Source organism: Aspergillus tubingensis, assembly GCF_013340325.1.
Source record: "Aspergillus tubingensis WU-2223L DNA, scaffold_8, whole genome shotgun sequence".
Classification (NCBI taxonomy): domain Eukaryota; kingdom Fungi; phylum Ascomycota; class Eurotiomycetes; order Eurotiales; family Aspergillaceae; genus Aspergillus; species Aspergillus tubingensis.
This window is the reverse complement of record NW_023336282.1, coordinates 684402-700749: the sequence shown is the minus strand read 5'-3', so window position 1 is coordinate 700749 and position 16348 is coordinate 684402. Positions and strand designations below refer to the sequence as shown.

At 51.8% G+C, this 16348-nt stretch overlaps 6 protein-coding genes across 6 annotated transcripts; 1 reads left to right on the top strand and 5 right to left on the bottom strand.

Moving 5' to 3' along the window:
• Positions 1-764: 764 nt before the first annotated feature.
• AtWU_06574 (stromal membrane-associated protein) lies at positions 765-2802 on the bottom strand (the record flags this gene model as incomplete). Its single annotated transcript, XM_035501683.1, has 5 exons — positions 765-2069; positions 2127-2229; positions 2299-2343; positions 2405-2573; positions 2694-2802. The coding sequence occupies 5 exons, from the start codon at positions 2800-2802 to the stop codon at positions 765-767; spliced, it is 1731 nt and encodes a 576-aa protein (XP_035357576.1).
• A 388-nt stretch (positions 2803-3190) lies between these two features.
• Positions 3191-3900, bottom strand: AtWU_06573 (peptide-methionine (R)-S-oxide reductase; the record flags this gene model as incomplete). The annotated part of the gene is made up of 2 exons (XM_035501682.1): positions 3191-3552; positions 3657-3900. 2 exons carry the CDS (start codon positions 3898-3900, stop codon positions 3191-3193), a joined length of 606 nt encoding a protein of 201 aa, XP_035357575.1.
• Positions 3901-4365: 465 nt separating this feature from the next.
• AtWU_06572 (Smr domain protein) lies at positions 4366-6078 on the bottom strand (the record flags this gene model as incomplete). The annotated part of the gene is made up of 2 exons (XM_035501681.1): positions 4366-5949; positions 6049-6078. The coding sequence occupies 2 exons, from the start codon at positions 6076-6078 to the stop codon at positions 4366-4368; spliced, it is 1614 nt and encodes a 537-aa protein (XP_035357574.1).
• A 1557-nt stretch (positions 6079-7635) lies between these two features.
• Positions 7636-9588, bottom strand: AtWU_06571 (putative alanine aminotransferase; the record flags this gene model as incomplete). The annotated part of the gene is made up of 3 exons (XM_035501680.1): positions 7636-7890; positions 7950-9190; positions 9435-9588. The coding sequence occupies 3 exons, from the start codon at positions 9586-9588 to the stop codon at positions 7636-7638; spliced, it is 1650 nt and encodes a 549-aa protein (XP_035357573.1).
• An 819-nt stretch (positions 9589-10407) lies between these two features.
• AtWU_06570 (proteasome regulatory particle lid subunit RPN7) lies at positions 10408-12016 on the bottom strand (the record flags this gene model as incomplete). Its single annotated transcript, XM_035501679.1, has 3 exons — positions 10408-10600; positions 10655-11481; positions 11570-12016. 3 exons carry the CDS (start codon positions 12014-12016, stop codon positions 10408-10410), a joined length of 1467 nt encoding a protein of 488 aa, XP_035357572.1.
• A 1946-nt stretch (positions 12017-13962) lies between these two features.
• AtWU_06569 (putative MFS phospholipid transporter (Git1)) lies at positions 13963-15712 on the top strand (the record flags this gene model as incomplete). The annotated part of the gene is made up of 6 exons (XM_035501678.1): positions 13963-14136; positions 14204-14802; positions 14858-14876; positions 14929-15239; positions 15294-15564; positions 15620-15712. The coding sequence occupies 6 exons, from the start codon at positions 13963-13965 to the stop codon at positions 15710-15712; spliced, it is 1467 nt and encodes a 488-aa protein (XP_035357571.1).
• Positions 15713-16348: the final 636 nt, after the last annotated feature.

The window sequence follows — 16348 nt, the reverse complement described above, 5'->3', positions numbered from 1 at the left end:
CCGGCCAAATGGGAAATCATAGACTGCTAGTTGAGATTTACAAGGGCTGAACATGGCTCATATCGGCCAGCTTGGATGAAGAGACTGATCAATGGAGGAAGTAGACATTACGGAGTGACACGAGATAAGCCGGAGAGCAAAAGGAAGAAGGTAGGATGGATGATTATTATTGGACCCAATCCATGGATGGATCGCCCGTGGCGGCCTCAGGACCCACACTTTCTGCCCTGCGCTTCCCTAACATCTACAACACACTTGTTCTTGTCCCTGGGACATTTAATACGGCAAAGATGGTAGTAGAATAAACGTGATACTGAAAGTAAGTAAGGATTGAGCACTTCGATACCGACAGAGTAACTCAAGCGCTACCGGTGCCAGCATCGACTGAGCGCCCGCACATCTACAGCTTGTCAACTCAACTACAGCCATCCAACCCCAAGTCTAAACCCCTGTCGTCAATATGCAAGGATGCATTGGGAATACATGACACGTATGGCATGACTACATTAAGCTATGGACCCATAACCCCACCCATTTTACAATCCGAACCCAATGTCCATCCCTAGGCATGCGTGAGAAAGGAAAGCAGAAGAGAAGCACGGCATCAAAGCAGAGAGGGAGAAACAAGCAAGAAGGAAGCGGTTACAACGAATGAGATCGGAATAGAAATGAAATGACATTGGAAACCTGCCGCTCAAGTCTAAGAGATAGACAATAAACACCAAATATGTGCAAAAAGGCAAAAGCGAGATGGCGCACAGCCTTTACTCCCAAACATTAGAAAATAGATCGTCCGCTCCGCCAAACCCGCCCGCCGGCTTGGAAGGAGCATTCGTGGTAGTAGTCGTAGTGGTGGTTGACGAGATGGGTGCCGCGCTGGTCCATCCGCCAAAGTCCTCATCGGCAGCGACGGTTGGGGCCGGCTTGGAACTAGCCGACAAAGCCGGAGCGCCCCAACCCGCACCAATGTCATTGGCAGTCAGGGTATCCGGCACCTTCATCATCGAAGCCGATGCGGCAGGTGCTGCAGGTGCTGCGGGCGCAGGGTCTGGAGTGCTCCAAGCGTTACCTCCCCAAGGATCAATGGTAGTTGGAGGAAGAACGCTAGCGACGGACGCGGTGCTAGCCACTGATGGCCTAGGAGCCGGGGCCGGAGCGGGAGCTGGGGTAAGGTTGAAAGCAGACTTCAAATCCTGCTGCGGAGAGGTAGATGTAAACGCCGGAGGCGACACAGCAGCCGGGGCGGCCGGGGCCGGCGAAGAAAGCCCGAACAAGTCGTCAGACAGAGGCGACTTAGGGGGGTTAGGCTTCGGCGGCGGAGGAGACGCAAAGCTGGTAAATCCTGCGTCAAAACCGTTCGACGAGATTGATGCGGTCCGGGACTGCGGCTTTGGCGGGGGGACAGTGGGAGACGTGAGGCTATCAAAGAGACTACCACCCGCACTACCAACTGAGGCAGTGGGCGAAGACACCTTGGGAGCTGCTGGAGTAGACTTCATGCTGGCAAAGTTCGTCAAATTGGCGAAAGGCGAGGGTTTCTCAGCTGGTTTAGGAGCCGGAGGGGAAGTGGACGAGGGAATGCTCAGTCCGCTGAAAGCATCCGTCAGACCACCCATGTTGGAGGCCGATGAACCGGGGGCGGGTGATGCCAGATCGCCAAATGAAGATGTACGCTCGTGCTGCGTCGTAGCAGGCGGAGGCTTCGAGTATAGCGAGAGAATCGACTGCTTCAAGTCGGGCCTAGACATTCCGGTCGAGCCGGTAGGGGTCGATGCCGTACTAGCTGGGCGGCTGGTAGGGGCGGGCTGAGCGCTTCCGAAGAAGTCCAAACCAAGTAGCGAGTCCCCGGGACGAGCCGCTGGCTTAGGAGCAGGAGCAGACTGTGGTTGCTTAGGGGGAGCCCTGGGGGTGGGCTCTGTCGTGCTCGGACGCGCCGGAGGGGCGATAGGGTCGTCGGCGAATAGATCGATGGACTGTTGCTGGCGATGGACTGCGGGTTGACTGGACGCAGCCACACGCTGAGAAGCGGAGCGTTCAATCTTCGCTTTTTCCTGGACCACTGCGAGAGGCTTTGATGACATGTGTTAGTCTCATCGTATAAGGTTACACAACGTCGGACAACTTACCACATCGTCATCGCCAATATCCAGGGTCTTGGGATCGGGCATTGGGCCGTCCATGACCCATCGCTTAGACTCGTACTTTGTCCGGATGAAATTCTCAATTTTCCTGTCCACGCCATCCACTTAGCCACGATGCCATCAAGTTGACCAGTATGCGGGGGAGATATCCACTTACGCTTCCGAGGGGACGTGGCCGGGTGCCAATTTCGCTTCCCAATATCTGCCATAGACAATGAGCTTAAAAGTCCCAAAACACCGAATGTGTAATGGAAGACACTAACTTGTTGGCCCTAGCATTTCCCCATCTCACAACACTCTGAAGTTGTTCGTCCGTCCATGAGTCAAGGTCGACCGACTTCACCCGACTGATATGGGTGCCCATGCCGCGATGAATGCCCGAGCAACGGATACAGATGAAGATTCCCAGGTTCCATGATGCCCACCGAGGATCTAAATGAAACAATATTAGCATGCGATCGCATTATGCACCGGACATTCGCATTGAATGATATATGTGACGGCAAAACACAACAGGCGTAAGTTGGGCGTTATCCGCGGGGGGTCACTAACGCTTATTGCGCTTGCAATCGGCACATATCTTGTTTTGTTCGAGTTTCAGCAGACTCTTGATGATCTGCTGGTTCTGAGCAGCCTGGGACGGCGTAGCACGTCGAGACATCACAGCTAGGGACGCAGTCCGGGTCGAACTACCAGGGAATGCAGCCGGAGAGGAGAGAAAGGAGAGACAATAATAAAGGGGAGTTGAAACGGGGAGAGAGACGTCAAGGGCCACCAAGTGGCGGGTTGCGGTGTCTTGTTGGCCTCAGGCATTACACTTGGGTAGGCGGTGGGTTGACCTCCGACCGGCCAGCGGCACGTGCCAGCGATGCAGTTTGATATAGATTGATTGCCTTTGATTTATTGTATGAGAGTTACCAGCGTCGCACACAAACAGCGACGATCGTCATATTCATATTCATCTGCGTCTCATCTCTTCATCTCTTCATCGTACAACTACAGTACTCTACACCGAAAACTCCCTATTTACCTTCCACCCATACCCCTTTTTACTTCCCCTGACCTTCATCCTCCTTAAACCGCAAACTAACACTATTCACACAATGTCTCTCATCAGTCGGAGTCGGATATCCCTCTCCCTTGAACACATGTCCCAAATGTCCCCCACAGTTGCTACACACAATCTCCGTGCGCTCCATTCCAAATGACCGATCCGTATGTCTTGTAACAGCTCCAGGGATGGAGTCAAAGTACGCAGGCCACCCGCATCCCGACTTGAACTTGTGTGTTGCCTTGTACAACGGCGCGTCGCATCCCGCGCAGTTATACACTCCCTGAGAAGGGTAGTGAGCATCGTATTCGCCCGTGAAGGGTCGTTCCGTGCCCTTTTGGCGGAGGATTTTGAATTGCTCTTTGGTTGACTTGCATTAGTTTCCTTCATACCAGGATAGAGCTAGCACCGTGGGAACAGATGAGAGGTAGATAGGTAGAGAATGAGGGTAAAGCTATACATACCAGGACTTAGCACAGCTTGCCAAGCATCGTCACTGCGCTGGTCGGGATAGGACATGTTGTTGGACTGGGAGTCGGTTTTCGCGCTAGAGCCGAATAATGCGCCGAGAAAGGGGATCGTAGGACCGGCTTTGAGGACAGTTGCGCTGGGGATGGGGAGAGGAGGTCGCTGGAGGGCTCGGACGGAGTGCGATCGGAGGGGTAGTGCGAAGATGCGGAGGGCGGGAATCAGGCCCTGGAAGCGCATCGGGGTGTGATTCAAATAGTATGATTCGATGAAATAGGAGGTAGGTATGACAGTTAGTCACTGACGAGAAGAAGGTCTCAAGGAAGAAAAGTGAAGATTGGTCAGTTAATCGCTTTTATTGATGGTCGCCGCTGAAGCTCCGATTTGCTTGGGCTTTTTACGTCATCCGGACGGAAACACCAAAACTTCCCTCTTATCTTACTATTTTCCCCATATCAACATTGCCTACGAATTAAAGAACTTCAAGAGCTTATTCAGTCTTCATCATGTCATCATGAAAAGGCCTGTCTCCAAGCTCTGTATGCATGTATGTACAACAGATGTTAAGTACAACAAATGTCTAGCAAAACTAGCAAAAGCGCGCCTTCCAGATCCGCTGTCTACATGAACGCCTCCGGGTATCTCGTATGCATCAGCCGCTAATTGGGGACATAAAAGGGTAAACAAAATCCATCATGCCATGCATCAGCGAGGTCGGACAACTCCAACGACGGTCAAAACTCCGGCGCCAATCTCAACTCTCCAGCCTTCTCGGGCCAGCATCTTCGCAACAGCCGGGCCCAGACGTGAAGTGCCATCATGACTATGCCGTCCAAGTCCAGTGACAATGCGGTAGCCACCCTGAACAGGATCGCTGGCTCCACTGCCACGCATGTATTTTGCATCGCCCAGAGAGTCCCACCACTCGGATACCCGCTCGCTAGAGATCCGCACCGCATCCTGCACAGATACACCATGCAGATCGAGCGAGTTCCATGTAGACTGTGAGTCGACCAGAGCATCGGCGGCAGCAGCGGCATTGCGTTTGGCGCGTTCCAAATGATCTCGTCCTACAGCGGAATAGTAGGCAGCCGCACCTCCCATCAACCGATCTGATTTACCGCGCCGGTATGCGACCGATGCCTTCGACAATGCTTCAGCACCAGCTGCAAAGTGCACGCCTGCTGCACTTCTCGCTCGGTTGAGGTCCCGGGTCACCGGTGCAGCGCCTCGTTTCGGGGTCTCCTCGTCAACGTCTACCGGCGGGGGTGCTGTGGTAATTTTGATTATCTCAGTCAAGGACGGAGCCACCGGGCTTGTCAGCATAGCCGCCGCGAGCTCACTGGCGGCCGATGTAGAACTCCTCGTGATCTTGAGCAAGCCGGCAAATGTGAGCGGCGGCACTGAAGGAAATTCTTGCGTAAGCTCAGCCACTTGCGTAACCGTGACTGGATCCTCATCGATCTGCTTTTTCGGAGCGTGTGTATCGGCAAGAGCCCTGATTGTAGCAGGAAGTGAAGCTCCATTGGCATGATAAGTTGAGCGGACGGTCTCCTTCTTCAAGATCGCCGAGGTTCGCGCATGAATGAACTCAACGTCCTTTCCAGCAGCATCCCACTTGTTCGTTGTATTCTCGAAGCTAGCCTCGGAGCTCGCAGACGATAAGACATCCTGTCTCCGGCCATTCTTATTCTTGGGTTTGCGCTTGCGAGCTTGTTTCTTGCCTGCTTCGGGGTCATCAAAGCCGTCCACGCCCTTAGGAACAGTGACCACCCCATCCTCGTCAGGTACTTGCTCATCGAAGAACGATAGGTTGAGTAGGACGTCCATCGAGCGATCAATGCTTCCATTAGACTTCTTCAACGTATGCTGGATAGTAAACCGGTCAACTGACGGGAACATCTCAGTCAAATAGCCAATCTTATCATCTTCATTCGCTCCAGACAGATGGAGAGACCCATCCGGTCCAATAGTATACGAGAAATGGTCCCTGATACCGACCGAAGAGAACCCCGACGTGAGGCTAGTGATATCCGTCTCCCGCGACCGGTCTCCCTGGGACTCACTAAGCTCTGACGACCCATCTGCTTCTGGACCATGTCCTGCACCTAAACCGGATGTGCCGGAAGGGTCGAAGGGCAGGTCCTCCTGTTCCCAAGCAGACAGCCGAAGCGCATCCAGAGTCTCGCGAAGTTGGTCAAGTTGGGCAGAGTCCGTCAGGTCATAGTCGAACGCGATGGCTGTGAGCAAGGCTGGGTCCAGAGGAGGGCAGTACGTCTTTTCCAGATCCTACGACGCGATTCGTTCTCAGCATCAGCTGTTTACACCCCGTTTGTGCACTTGCGGTTTGTATTGGTGCAAGGCGCGCACAATTTTAGGCAGACTAACCTGGAGCGGACCGTCATCCTTGTCACCCATGTTCGAAATCAATGATGTGCCACAAGTATTCGGTGTTGAGTCTTTTGAGCATGCCTTATTTAACGCAGGTTTAGATTGGCTGGTGCTTGTTTGCGACACAAGACTGCTGCTCCCTGGCGCACTTTGTTGGGGAGGAATTCGCGATAACTTGCGCCTGAAGGCGGGGGTGGATGACATAATCATTTCCAATGACTTGTGATCGATTGCACGGATGAAACTATGAGAATCACGAAATCGAGATGTAGAAAATATCTAGTATCTCGACGTGTTTATTATGTTTGATATCTTTGCATATTACAATAACTGGTTTGATATGGGGACTCACATGCCGTAACTAAATACAAGTAGTTTTGCAACTTCTGACTCACAATACTCACATCAGACATCAAATGATCATCCTTCCATCAAGCTAGCTATTTGTACCATGAGATCAGTGTCTCTATCTGCTAATGAGTATGAATATAACATGAACATTCTCATTTTTGACTAAACGACTGCACAATACTGACCGAAGTATTGAAATCTCATTGGCGTAAGTCCACGTGTCAGACAATACTCCAAGTACTGCCCTAAAACTATTAGACCTTTGTACCCTACCATCCCTCATACCAAGCGCGTCAAGACTTTAGGACGTTGAGTAACACAGTGTTAATATTTATCTCGAAAGTTGCGAGCTCAAGTCTTTCCGTTCACGATTAGTTCTAACAACTAAACATCGCATTGGAAAAGAAGAAAGAAAATCAAATCCAATCACCAAGATTATTCCCATTTCTCTATCTGCTGTGCAATATCTCGATCTTAGAACTTCACCACCCGCCAGTTGACAAGTAGTACTCTACACATAAATTCAAGAACTCGCTCTACCTACCAAGCCAGGACAGCTAGTCTAGAATAAAAATCAGTGATAATCGATACCGAAACCCAAAGAACTGTCTTAATTTCCCAAAGTACCCTGACACCAAATAGGAAAAACCTCCCAAGTCGCTATTTCCACCACCAAACCAACCTATACGGAAAACCCTACTTTAACCCCCACAAACCCGCACACTCCCAACCCAAAAAAGAAATAGTAGGATAGAAAAAAGATAGAGTGGATCGGCTACCCTCGGCCCCAGAATCATTTCAATCACTCATCCATCGGTTCCACCCCAGAAAATCTGGGTCATTAATTGTGTGGTGGGTGGTCTCCACTTGGACGGCAATTGATCGATGTTTGGGGATGGACCCGTGGGGAAAACTTAACGTCGATGCAATGTGGGTGCGGTTAAGTAAGGTGAGTTATTTATTTAGTTGTATTGTGCAAATACTATGACATACTAACTTTGGCTCTGATGGTTCCTGAGACACATTTACGTAAATTATGGTCGTCTGTCTTCGTTTGGGTTACTCTGTCTAGTAATGATGGAGCTGTGAAGGCATGTGATATATACGACCGAGGAAAGCGGCAGCTTCTCGGATATTAATGGGTTTCTATTTGGTATGTCCGTCTTCTAGAGAGAATATGGTATAGTTCTATATCTTCATAACACGTGCAGCTGGTATATCTACCAGTTCTGCTTACTTGTACTTGGCCATGAACTCCGAGTGGAACTTGACGATCCGCTCAACCCAGTCGGTTCCAGGAGCCAAGAAAGTAGTACGGAAATGCAGGGTGTTCTCCTTCTGGCCGAAACCAGAGCCGGGGACGACGCAGACACCAGTGGCGTCAAGGAGACGGAGGCAGTAGAACTCGTCGGCGGCACGGTTCTCGGCCTTGGCGGCCTCAACGGCCTTGGGAGGAAGGGTGATAGTGGGGAAGAGGTACATGGCGCCCTAATTCATTAGTTAGTGAACCGTCCGTAGGATGCTTTACTGTCACTGGAAGTACATACCTGAGGCTCCTGGCATTCAACACCCTCCATGCGCTGGAAGGCTTCGTACAGGGCAAAGGCGCGCTTGCGCAGACCGTCCCGAATGCCATTGTACTCCTTCTCGTACACAGCGCGGCTGGGCTCACCCTCCTTGGGAGGGTTCACCATCAGCTCGACCAGGCACTGTCCGATAACCGGCGGGCAGAGCATGATGCTGACGTACTTGTAGACCTGGGCCGCAACCTCGGGGTCGAATCCGACCAACTCAAAGTAGCCACCACGGTGACCACACTCACCAACCATACCCTTGGAGACACTGTGCAGGGAGGCCAGCTCCACGTTGTCGTACTTGCCGGGCACTTCTTGCTGCAGCTGACGGAGTCTCTTCTTGAAGGAGATGAACTCGCCGGTGAAGACGTTAGTCTGGTAGACTTCGTCCGCAATGACCACCAGCTTCTCCTCCGCGGCCAGGTCGAGCACACCCTTGATGTCCTCAGCACTGAGGGAAGCACCGGTCGGGTTGCCGGGATTGATCACAACAATGGCACGCACATCGGTGCCAGCAGCCTTGGCCTGCGCAAGGTTCTCACGAATAGCATTCACATCGGTACCCCAGGCCCTGTGCTCCTCCAAGTGGTAAGGAACGCACTGGGCGTTCAGAAGGGACAATGTAGCGGTGTAGAGAGGGTATTGAGGGATGGGCACAAGGACACCAGCACTGGGGCCATCGCAGATGACGTTCAGAAGGGTGCTGACACCGGAGGAGGCACCACCGGTCAGGTACAGGTCCTGGGGCTTAGCGGGGAATCCATCACGCTCCTCGATGAACTTGGCGACGCTGTCACGGATGATAGGGGCACCCTGGCTGTGACTGTAGGCACCGACGCTCTGGACATCGGCGAGAAGGGTCTTGGCCCGGTCGATGACATCCTGCTGGTAGCCGAACGACGTACGGAGAGCCTCGGGGTTCTCCAGCAAGGAGGGGTTCTCGAGAAGACTGAGGACCTGACGGAAGAAGCTGATGGGCTTCTGGTCCAGTTGCTGAGGGTTGCCAATGTTGGCGAAGATGACACTGTCGAAAGGCAACGACTTGTCTCCCTGAGCCAACTTCACACGGTATTCCTCGGCCTTGACGGCCAGCTCACCACGGACGGCATATTTGGCGGCCTTGACGTGGGGGTTGATGTTGTCCAAGTTGAGACGACCGCCGGAGGAGGCGGTCAGGGTGCGCTTAGCAGTGAGGGTGACGGTCATAGTGGACTCTGTGATGGTCGTAGGGTATGATTAGCTAACTGACCCTTTGTAGGACGAGAACAGAGGGTCTCTGCCCAGATGGCGGAGTAGGTTCCATTTGTATGGGAAGTATACGGGGGACCGGATGTCACAAGATCGGGGCTAGCTGGAAGAGGCCGTCTGACAATCGGAACATGGGGGAGGGGGGGCACATCCAATGACCAGCAGCAGCACGGGAGGGGGTGAAGTAAAAAGAAACAAAAAAAGACTCACCCCTCTGCAAAGTGCCGGCGGGTAAGACTGCCTTGGAGGAGAAATGGCGCGGGCCGTTCTGATGGCACGACAGCCAGGCACCATTCGGCCGGGAAACAGCGCATCGCAGCGGAGTTGCCCGCAGTCGAGAGGCGAGCTTAATTTGCCAGGTCATTATGTCGGCTCTCTTGCTCCAATATGTCGGCCAATTGCACGATTATGCCTTCTCCACCGTGGGGGCTAGCGGGGAGACGTCGTGACAGGGTGCTCCTTGAAGCAAAGAAACAGGCAAGACCGTCTGATAGGCCGACAATGAACAGAAAGAATGCCTGATCGTGGGCCGGAAAGCAGATCCCAGACGGAGAAAAAAAGCAGAAATCCACGAGGGAAATCCCACGGGGCGGTGAGCAGATGACTCAGCTGGTTCCCTCACCGGGTCAGGAACCGTTCCTTTCCTTTTACGTGAAGGGCATTGTCAGAAAGGAAATGATCGTGTCGATTCTATGTATGGAGACTTGATCTATCGACTGGCAAATGCGTACACTGTACAGATGGGCGTCGCACTGCGTACTCTTCGGTGGCTTGAGGCTAGGCGGCTGAGGACTGCGTTACACCCATGTCTGCTATGGTTGGTCCAATGAAGACCAGTCATCCCCATGATCCCACACGCTCTCCGGAGCCTCCCGAACTTCGGCTCGGGTACGGAGTATCTACTACTTGACTAGAAAGATAGGCTCTACGACTTGCCTGGTTCTACCATATGTCGGTGGGAATAGCTTTGGCCCACTCCCCACAACTCGCCGATTTCCTTGAGGTCATGTTGTCTTCAGGTCATTATATGTATGATACAGCAGCCTCACGTGTCTGGACGCTCGCAGTGTCAATGGTCAACGGTGTCAAAAGATGTATAAATCACTGAGTCTCTCATCTAGCGAGTCATAAACCATGTCTGGTGAGTCAAGATCAGACCACTCCTTCCCTGGCAAGAACCCCCCTAGCTCCGTTCGCTTCCTCGCAACCGCACGGCTTGACCGTACTTTTGCAGTTTCGTAATCAGAGCGTCGCCGTGCTTCACAACATCCGCGTACTGCTTGTTCTTGTCGTCCGGTCGGTTCGTCTCAATGATGCCATTGACCCGGTCGATGGTGCATGCAATCCGGTTGCTGGCGATGAATTTGGCAAGATCCCTGTAGTTGTCAGTCAATGCAACCTAACAAGCAATGCTTCAGTGGCAGACTTACCGATCCAGGTAGTCTACGGTGACGCCGAAGTCGCTGGCCATGCTGTTCAGGCCAACAACGCGGTAGCTCTGGAGCAGTTGCTGGTACGCGCGAAGTCTCATCTCGCGCACAAACCACGCGCGGTGCTCGTGCAAGTAGCGGTCCTGGTTCAGGAAGTTGTCCTCCACGGCTGCCAATGCTACGAAGAACGTGCGGTAGTTTCCGGTATACAGGCTGTCGACCAGGTTTGCAAGAGGCGAAAAGTCCACGGGCGCTTCGGTTTCAGACTGAATGCCAGATCCTGCTCCCAGAGTAGTGAGGTTAACCACAGTGGTAGCTGTGGTTGGCGCGGCTCTGGTGACAGTAGCATCCTTCATCTCCTCATCCTGGGCTCCGGGCCCGGAGGATACCTCGCCGGTCAGAGCAGCCAAGCGGTCCTCGCCAGGTCCGAGAATGGCCTTGATCTCGGGGGCATCCACGACCTTGGCCTTGAAGTCGACTCGCTTCAGGGATAATGAGCCGGCAAGGATCGAATAGATGACCAAGGACGAGTAGCTGCACAGTTCGTAGCTGGTGAAGGTCGATAGACTGTCGAGTAGCAGAGGGGCAGCAAGGTTGTAAGAACGGATGGTGAGTAGATGTAGGCCCTTGTAGGCCTTGAGGCGGTTTCTCCGGTCCCAGTCGCCGCCACTTTCAATCAGAGTGTTTGCCCGCTCAATGCTCTTCTTGACAGAATGGGTATCGCCGAAGAAAAGACCAATCCGGATCATGGCCAGCATCAGGTCGATCTTCGTTCCGAGGAATGTCGTCTTCTCAAGGAGGGCCTCGTGGGATTCGATAGCTTTGTCCTGCAAGCCACGGATTGAGGTTAGCATATCAACCAATATGCGGGGCTGATTTCGAATAGACTCCTAGCTAGAGCTTCTCATGACATACCTTATCGCCTACACGGGCCCAGAACTCGGCGCGCTTACCCCGTGCGGCCAGCACCTCAGTTTCCCCGGCGGCTTCCTCAGCTTCGTCCTCCTCCTTCTGGAATGTTTCCAACTCCTTTCGGTTGTCTTCCACCAGTGACTGATACAGAGATTCATCCCAGGGGAAGTCTATGTTCTGAGGCGACTTCCGCGAAGCCAGCATATTTGACGTAATCAGGGACTTGGTTGGGTGCTGGGCGACACCCTCACCGGAGTGGTTCAGAATGCCTTCGACGGGATGAGCGAGGTGTCGGTAAAAGGGGGCCATCTTGTTCTCGGAAATAACATCTTGAAGTCTCTTCAATGATGTCTGTCGCACTGTTTGCGGGCATGCAGGGTTGGAGAGGTTGAAGACATGTTGGGCGAGGTTGAGATCAGGGTACTTTATGTACTGCGGATCGGACCCCATGTTGACGAAGGGGGCTTAGATATCGAGCTGAAAAAGAGACACGTATAGACAATGTAATGAAGGAGCTATGGAGCGAAGCTTGATGGTCAAGGGAGCAGAGGGTCTGGGGTCGATGATGGATGAGGCAGATACATCACCTATGGAACGTAGCTGACCCGAGCTCAGCTGGGGAAACGTTGTTCCGGTTGCCGAAGCCGCTTCCAAGTTTCAACAGCCATTCCAACAGTTCATACGCTGAACACCATCAAGACCTAAATAGAATCGTTATTATCTGGAAAAGGGCTCTGCCCAATATAATAGTTACGAATCTTGTATTTTGGTCGGTGGACCTTAGCAATGCAACAGGTATCGTTTCGATTTGAAGACAAGCCGTCTATGACAACTCGAGCGAATGCTTCTAGGCCGCTTGATTATCATGCTTGGCATCTATCATTAGACGAGATGTTCAAAAGCCATCATAGCTTCCTTCTCATTGTTCTCTACAACATGTAGAGGTCGATGTCACATGACTGTGTATAATTGGAGGACTCCGGAACAGCAACCGAGGACAGAGTACCAAACGTAGAAATGATGCCTGCGAACGAAGTAAAACCATTATAGAATTTCCGAAGTGTCACCGCGGGTATGTTGCGCGTATACTACGTACAGATGATCATCCACGGAGTTGACTGTTTTGGTGGGTTCCGTGATTAGACTGGAGTAAGATGATCTAGATAGTTGTTAGGTGGAGGGAGGACCACACGTGCGCTCATGGCAGGCTAATAACTAATTACGCAGCTTGATCACTCGGAGCTAAACCGTGGATTGTAACGGATACCGTTCATCGACGCTGCTTCCTTCCAACTGAATTGTCCCTCATGGGCGAGTTCGTATGAAAAAAAGCTTTAATACCTGCATGGTAGTAGTTCGATATAAGGTCAGTTAAGGGTGCAGCTGCCACCAGATCATTGAAGATGTGGCGGAAAGCCACATCCGACATTGGTGCTTATCATTTGCATCTAGGATGCAGTCTGCTCTTAGTCTTGAGAGGCGGCAGAGATATCCGTAAAGTAGGCAGGCTAGGTGGTAATCGGGTCTGACATGCGAACTTGTACTTTGATGGCAAGGTTACCTCGGGGTACTCCGGTATCGAAAGGCTGTCTGTCCACTAGTCGGAGAGCATTGTCCGCAAGTGGCTGGTCAAGGTATGATCCCTTGCCTAGAACAAAGTATACCTTATTCATGAGTATTTTTCGGCCTTGCAGCGATGCTCAGCTTCTTGGAATAACGTACAGGAAGTGCTGCGTCTAGCACGTGCTATGGGGCGAGTAAAAATTTTCCGTATCAGACCAGACAAGGTCGACGAGGCTAAAGAATCTCGCATATGCTTCGATGAGATTCGGCTGTTCAAATCAAGACTGAGGCATCAGCGAATAACAGCACATGGAGACGGGGTGAACTACACCTTAATAGGCATAGTGCATAGTTGGGCTTGATAGGGAAGATGGGGTACTGGGATCCACTTACCTTCTTGACCCGCGGTGATACTGACGCTAAGGCTACACAGGGAGGGGCCAATACAACCTCGCCGGCCTGCTTAGCGTGGGAAATGGAAGACCAAGGATCAAAGAGGAAATCCATCATGTGCCTTGACGCTGTTCTCTCGCTGGTCCTCTTGCCCACCCAAAGTTTTTTTTCAGTCCCATTTTCCCTTGTACTTATACCTCGACAATCCTGTTTCTGCCCTCTCTTTTCCACTGATCTTTTACTCTCACCCCCTCTGATATATAGGCGCAATCGCTCTTTAATTGTTCCTCCTTCGTTGTCTTCCGAGTCCCTCATCTTGGCAAAAGTACCTTTATTCTCTCAAAGACAATTGCTCTGTGTATACACACAGTGAACCAATTTCTCTTCGTTTGCAATAATCCAAGGCTGCGAACCTATATTGACCTGCAAAAGCAGTCAGCATGGAGCCAAAACCGGACGTTGAGTCCAAGGTCGATGTTCCTCCCGAAAAGGGCCCCGCCTCTCTTGACGCGGTTCCTCTGGAGGAAACTGCGGTTGGCAAGAGCCGTTGGGAGCGCAGTTGGCCCACGATTGCATGCGGCGCTGGTCTTTTCTCTGATGGCTACCTCAATGGGGTTCGTTCTCTTGACATGGATTACTTTTGTGGCCGTTGGTGGTCTTGCTAATCTGGCTTGTCTACAGATCATCGGACCTGTAAATACCATCTTGAAGAGACTGTACCCTGAAGAATACTCCAACTCACCCGCCAGCCAAAATGTATCCTCTATCACTTTCGCCGGTACTGTGGTCGGCATGCTTATCTTTGGATACACAAGTGATCACTGGTCGAGAAAATGGTCTCTAATGATCTCTACGATAATCTTGTTCCTCTTCGCCGCTCTGTGTGCTGGTGCCTATGGGTACCATAACAGCCATTATGGTCTTTTTGCTGCCCTTACTGCATACCGTTTCTTCCTGGGTATTGGAATTGGCGGCGAGTACCCTGCAGGGTCTGTCGCAGCCGCAGAGAACACTGGTGAACTCAAGCAAGGCCATCGCAACCGATGGTTCGTGATGTTTACCAATTTCCAAATCGACTTTGCCTATGTTGTCTCCGCCCTGGTTTCAATGATATTGGTTTTGATTTTCACTGAAAACCATTTGCGTGCGGTCTGGCGTATTGGTTTGGGACTCGGTGTCATTCCACCTCTTAGTCTGATCTATCTCCGGTTGAAGTTGGAGGAGCCCGAGGAGTTTAACCGGGAGCGCATGCACAAGTTCCCTCTTTGGCTGATTATCAAGTAAGCTGCCTGGCTATTATCAGTTATTGCGTTCAAGACTAATCACACATCACAGGTTCTATTGGAAGCGTCTGGTTTGTGTGACTCTTCCTAGCCAATGCGCAGGGTATTACTAACCATAAGCAGTTTATATGCTCATTGATCTGGTTCCTCTATGATTTTTCTTCTTATTCTTTCAGCATCTACTCGTCTGACTGGATCGCTATTATTCTGGGAGACAGTGCTCCTCTCTGGCAGAGCTTCGGTTGGACTACACTGACATATACCTTCTACATCCCCGGGTCTTTTCTAGGAGCATTGTCGAGTGATTGGCTGGGGCCCCGCAATACCCTGGCCCTCGGTGTCTTGCTGCAAGGCATTGTTGGGTTTATCATGTCTGGCTGCTATGAGTATCTCTCAACGCCTAAGAATGTCGCAGCATTCGTCGTGGTTTTCGGGTAGGCTCTGGATTGTATCATGATACTATCTCATCTGCTAACTTACAAACCTAGCATTTTCTCGAGTCTTGGTGAGTTTGGTCCTGGCGACAACATTGGACTGTGCTGTGCCAAGAGCAGCGCAACCGCTGTACGGGGCCAGTTCTACGCCATCGCTGCTGCGGCTGGAAAGATAGGCGCGTTTGTTGGGACTTATGTGATCCCGATCATTCAAGACAACGCGCCTAACAAGATCCGGTCCGGTCAGGACCCCTTCTTCGTTTCCAGTTCACTCTGCATCTTTAGTGCTGCTTTGGCCTTTTTCCTCCTGCCAAACATCGGACAGGTATGCCATGCTTTCTGGTTCCATCCAGGCGAAAGTAGGCTAATCGTCCCTACAGGACACCATCACATATGAGGATGCCAAGTTCCGGGCCTATCTAGAGGCTCATGGTTACGACACTTCTGCCATGGGCAACCGAGAGGAGCGGTAGTCGATTTCCTCCTGCAACCCGCGCGCCTTACGGACCTGCTAAAACAACGCATCTGAGCCGCTAGCCCGGACAACGTCCCAGCCTAACAAGCGCCAACCTTCCCGTACCCCAAGCGACATTCCAACAGACGAACGGCCCATGCAACATCTTTTAAGAAAGCCCAAGCAGCGAATGCGCGATGACCGACGATCGAAGTTGGTGTGAAGATGCCCAAGCGACCCCGGAAGAGAACACGCCCAGACGCGCAATTTTGGTAACAAACAATTCACCCGATTGGAGCCCCTGGAAAGGATGCTCGGGGTCATAAGTTAAGAGAGTATGGTTAATGACTCGATGACTATGTGTCAGTGATGTAATGTATAGAAATATTATTATTATGCTTTATATTCTTTTGTCGGAGGAAAGAAATTAGCAAGCAAAAAAGTGATTGTTGAAGACGAGCTGGACCCGTAGTTCGCATGGCGGGGAGAGTGGATTAGGGAGGATCTTGTGATTGACAGCTTGGATGGTCCGACCAGCCGAGGTTCCAACTACCGAAGTCTTTCACCTCCAACAGACGGGCGATCGCCGGCCGCTCATTTACCGATCCTATCATCCAGCAGCCAGCCCTCGACCCCTACTACTACTAATATCCTT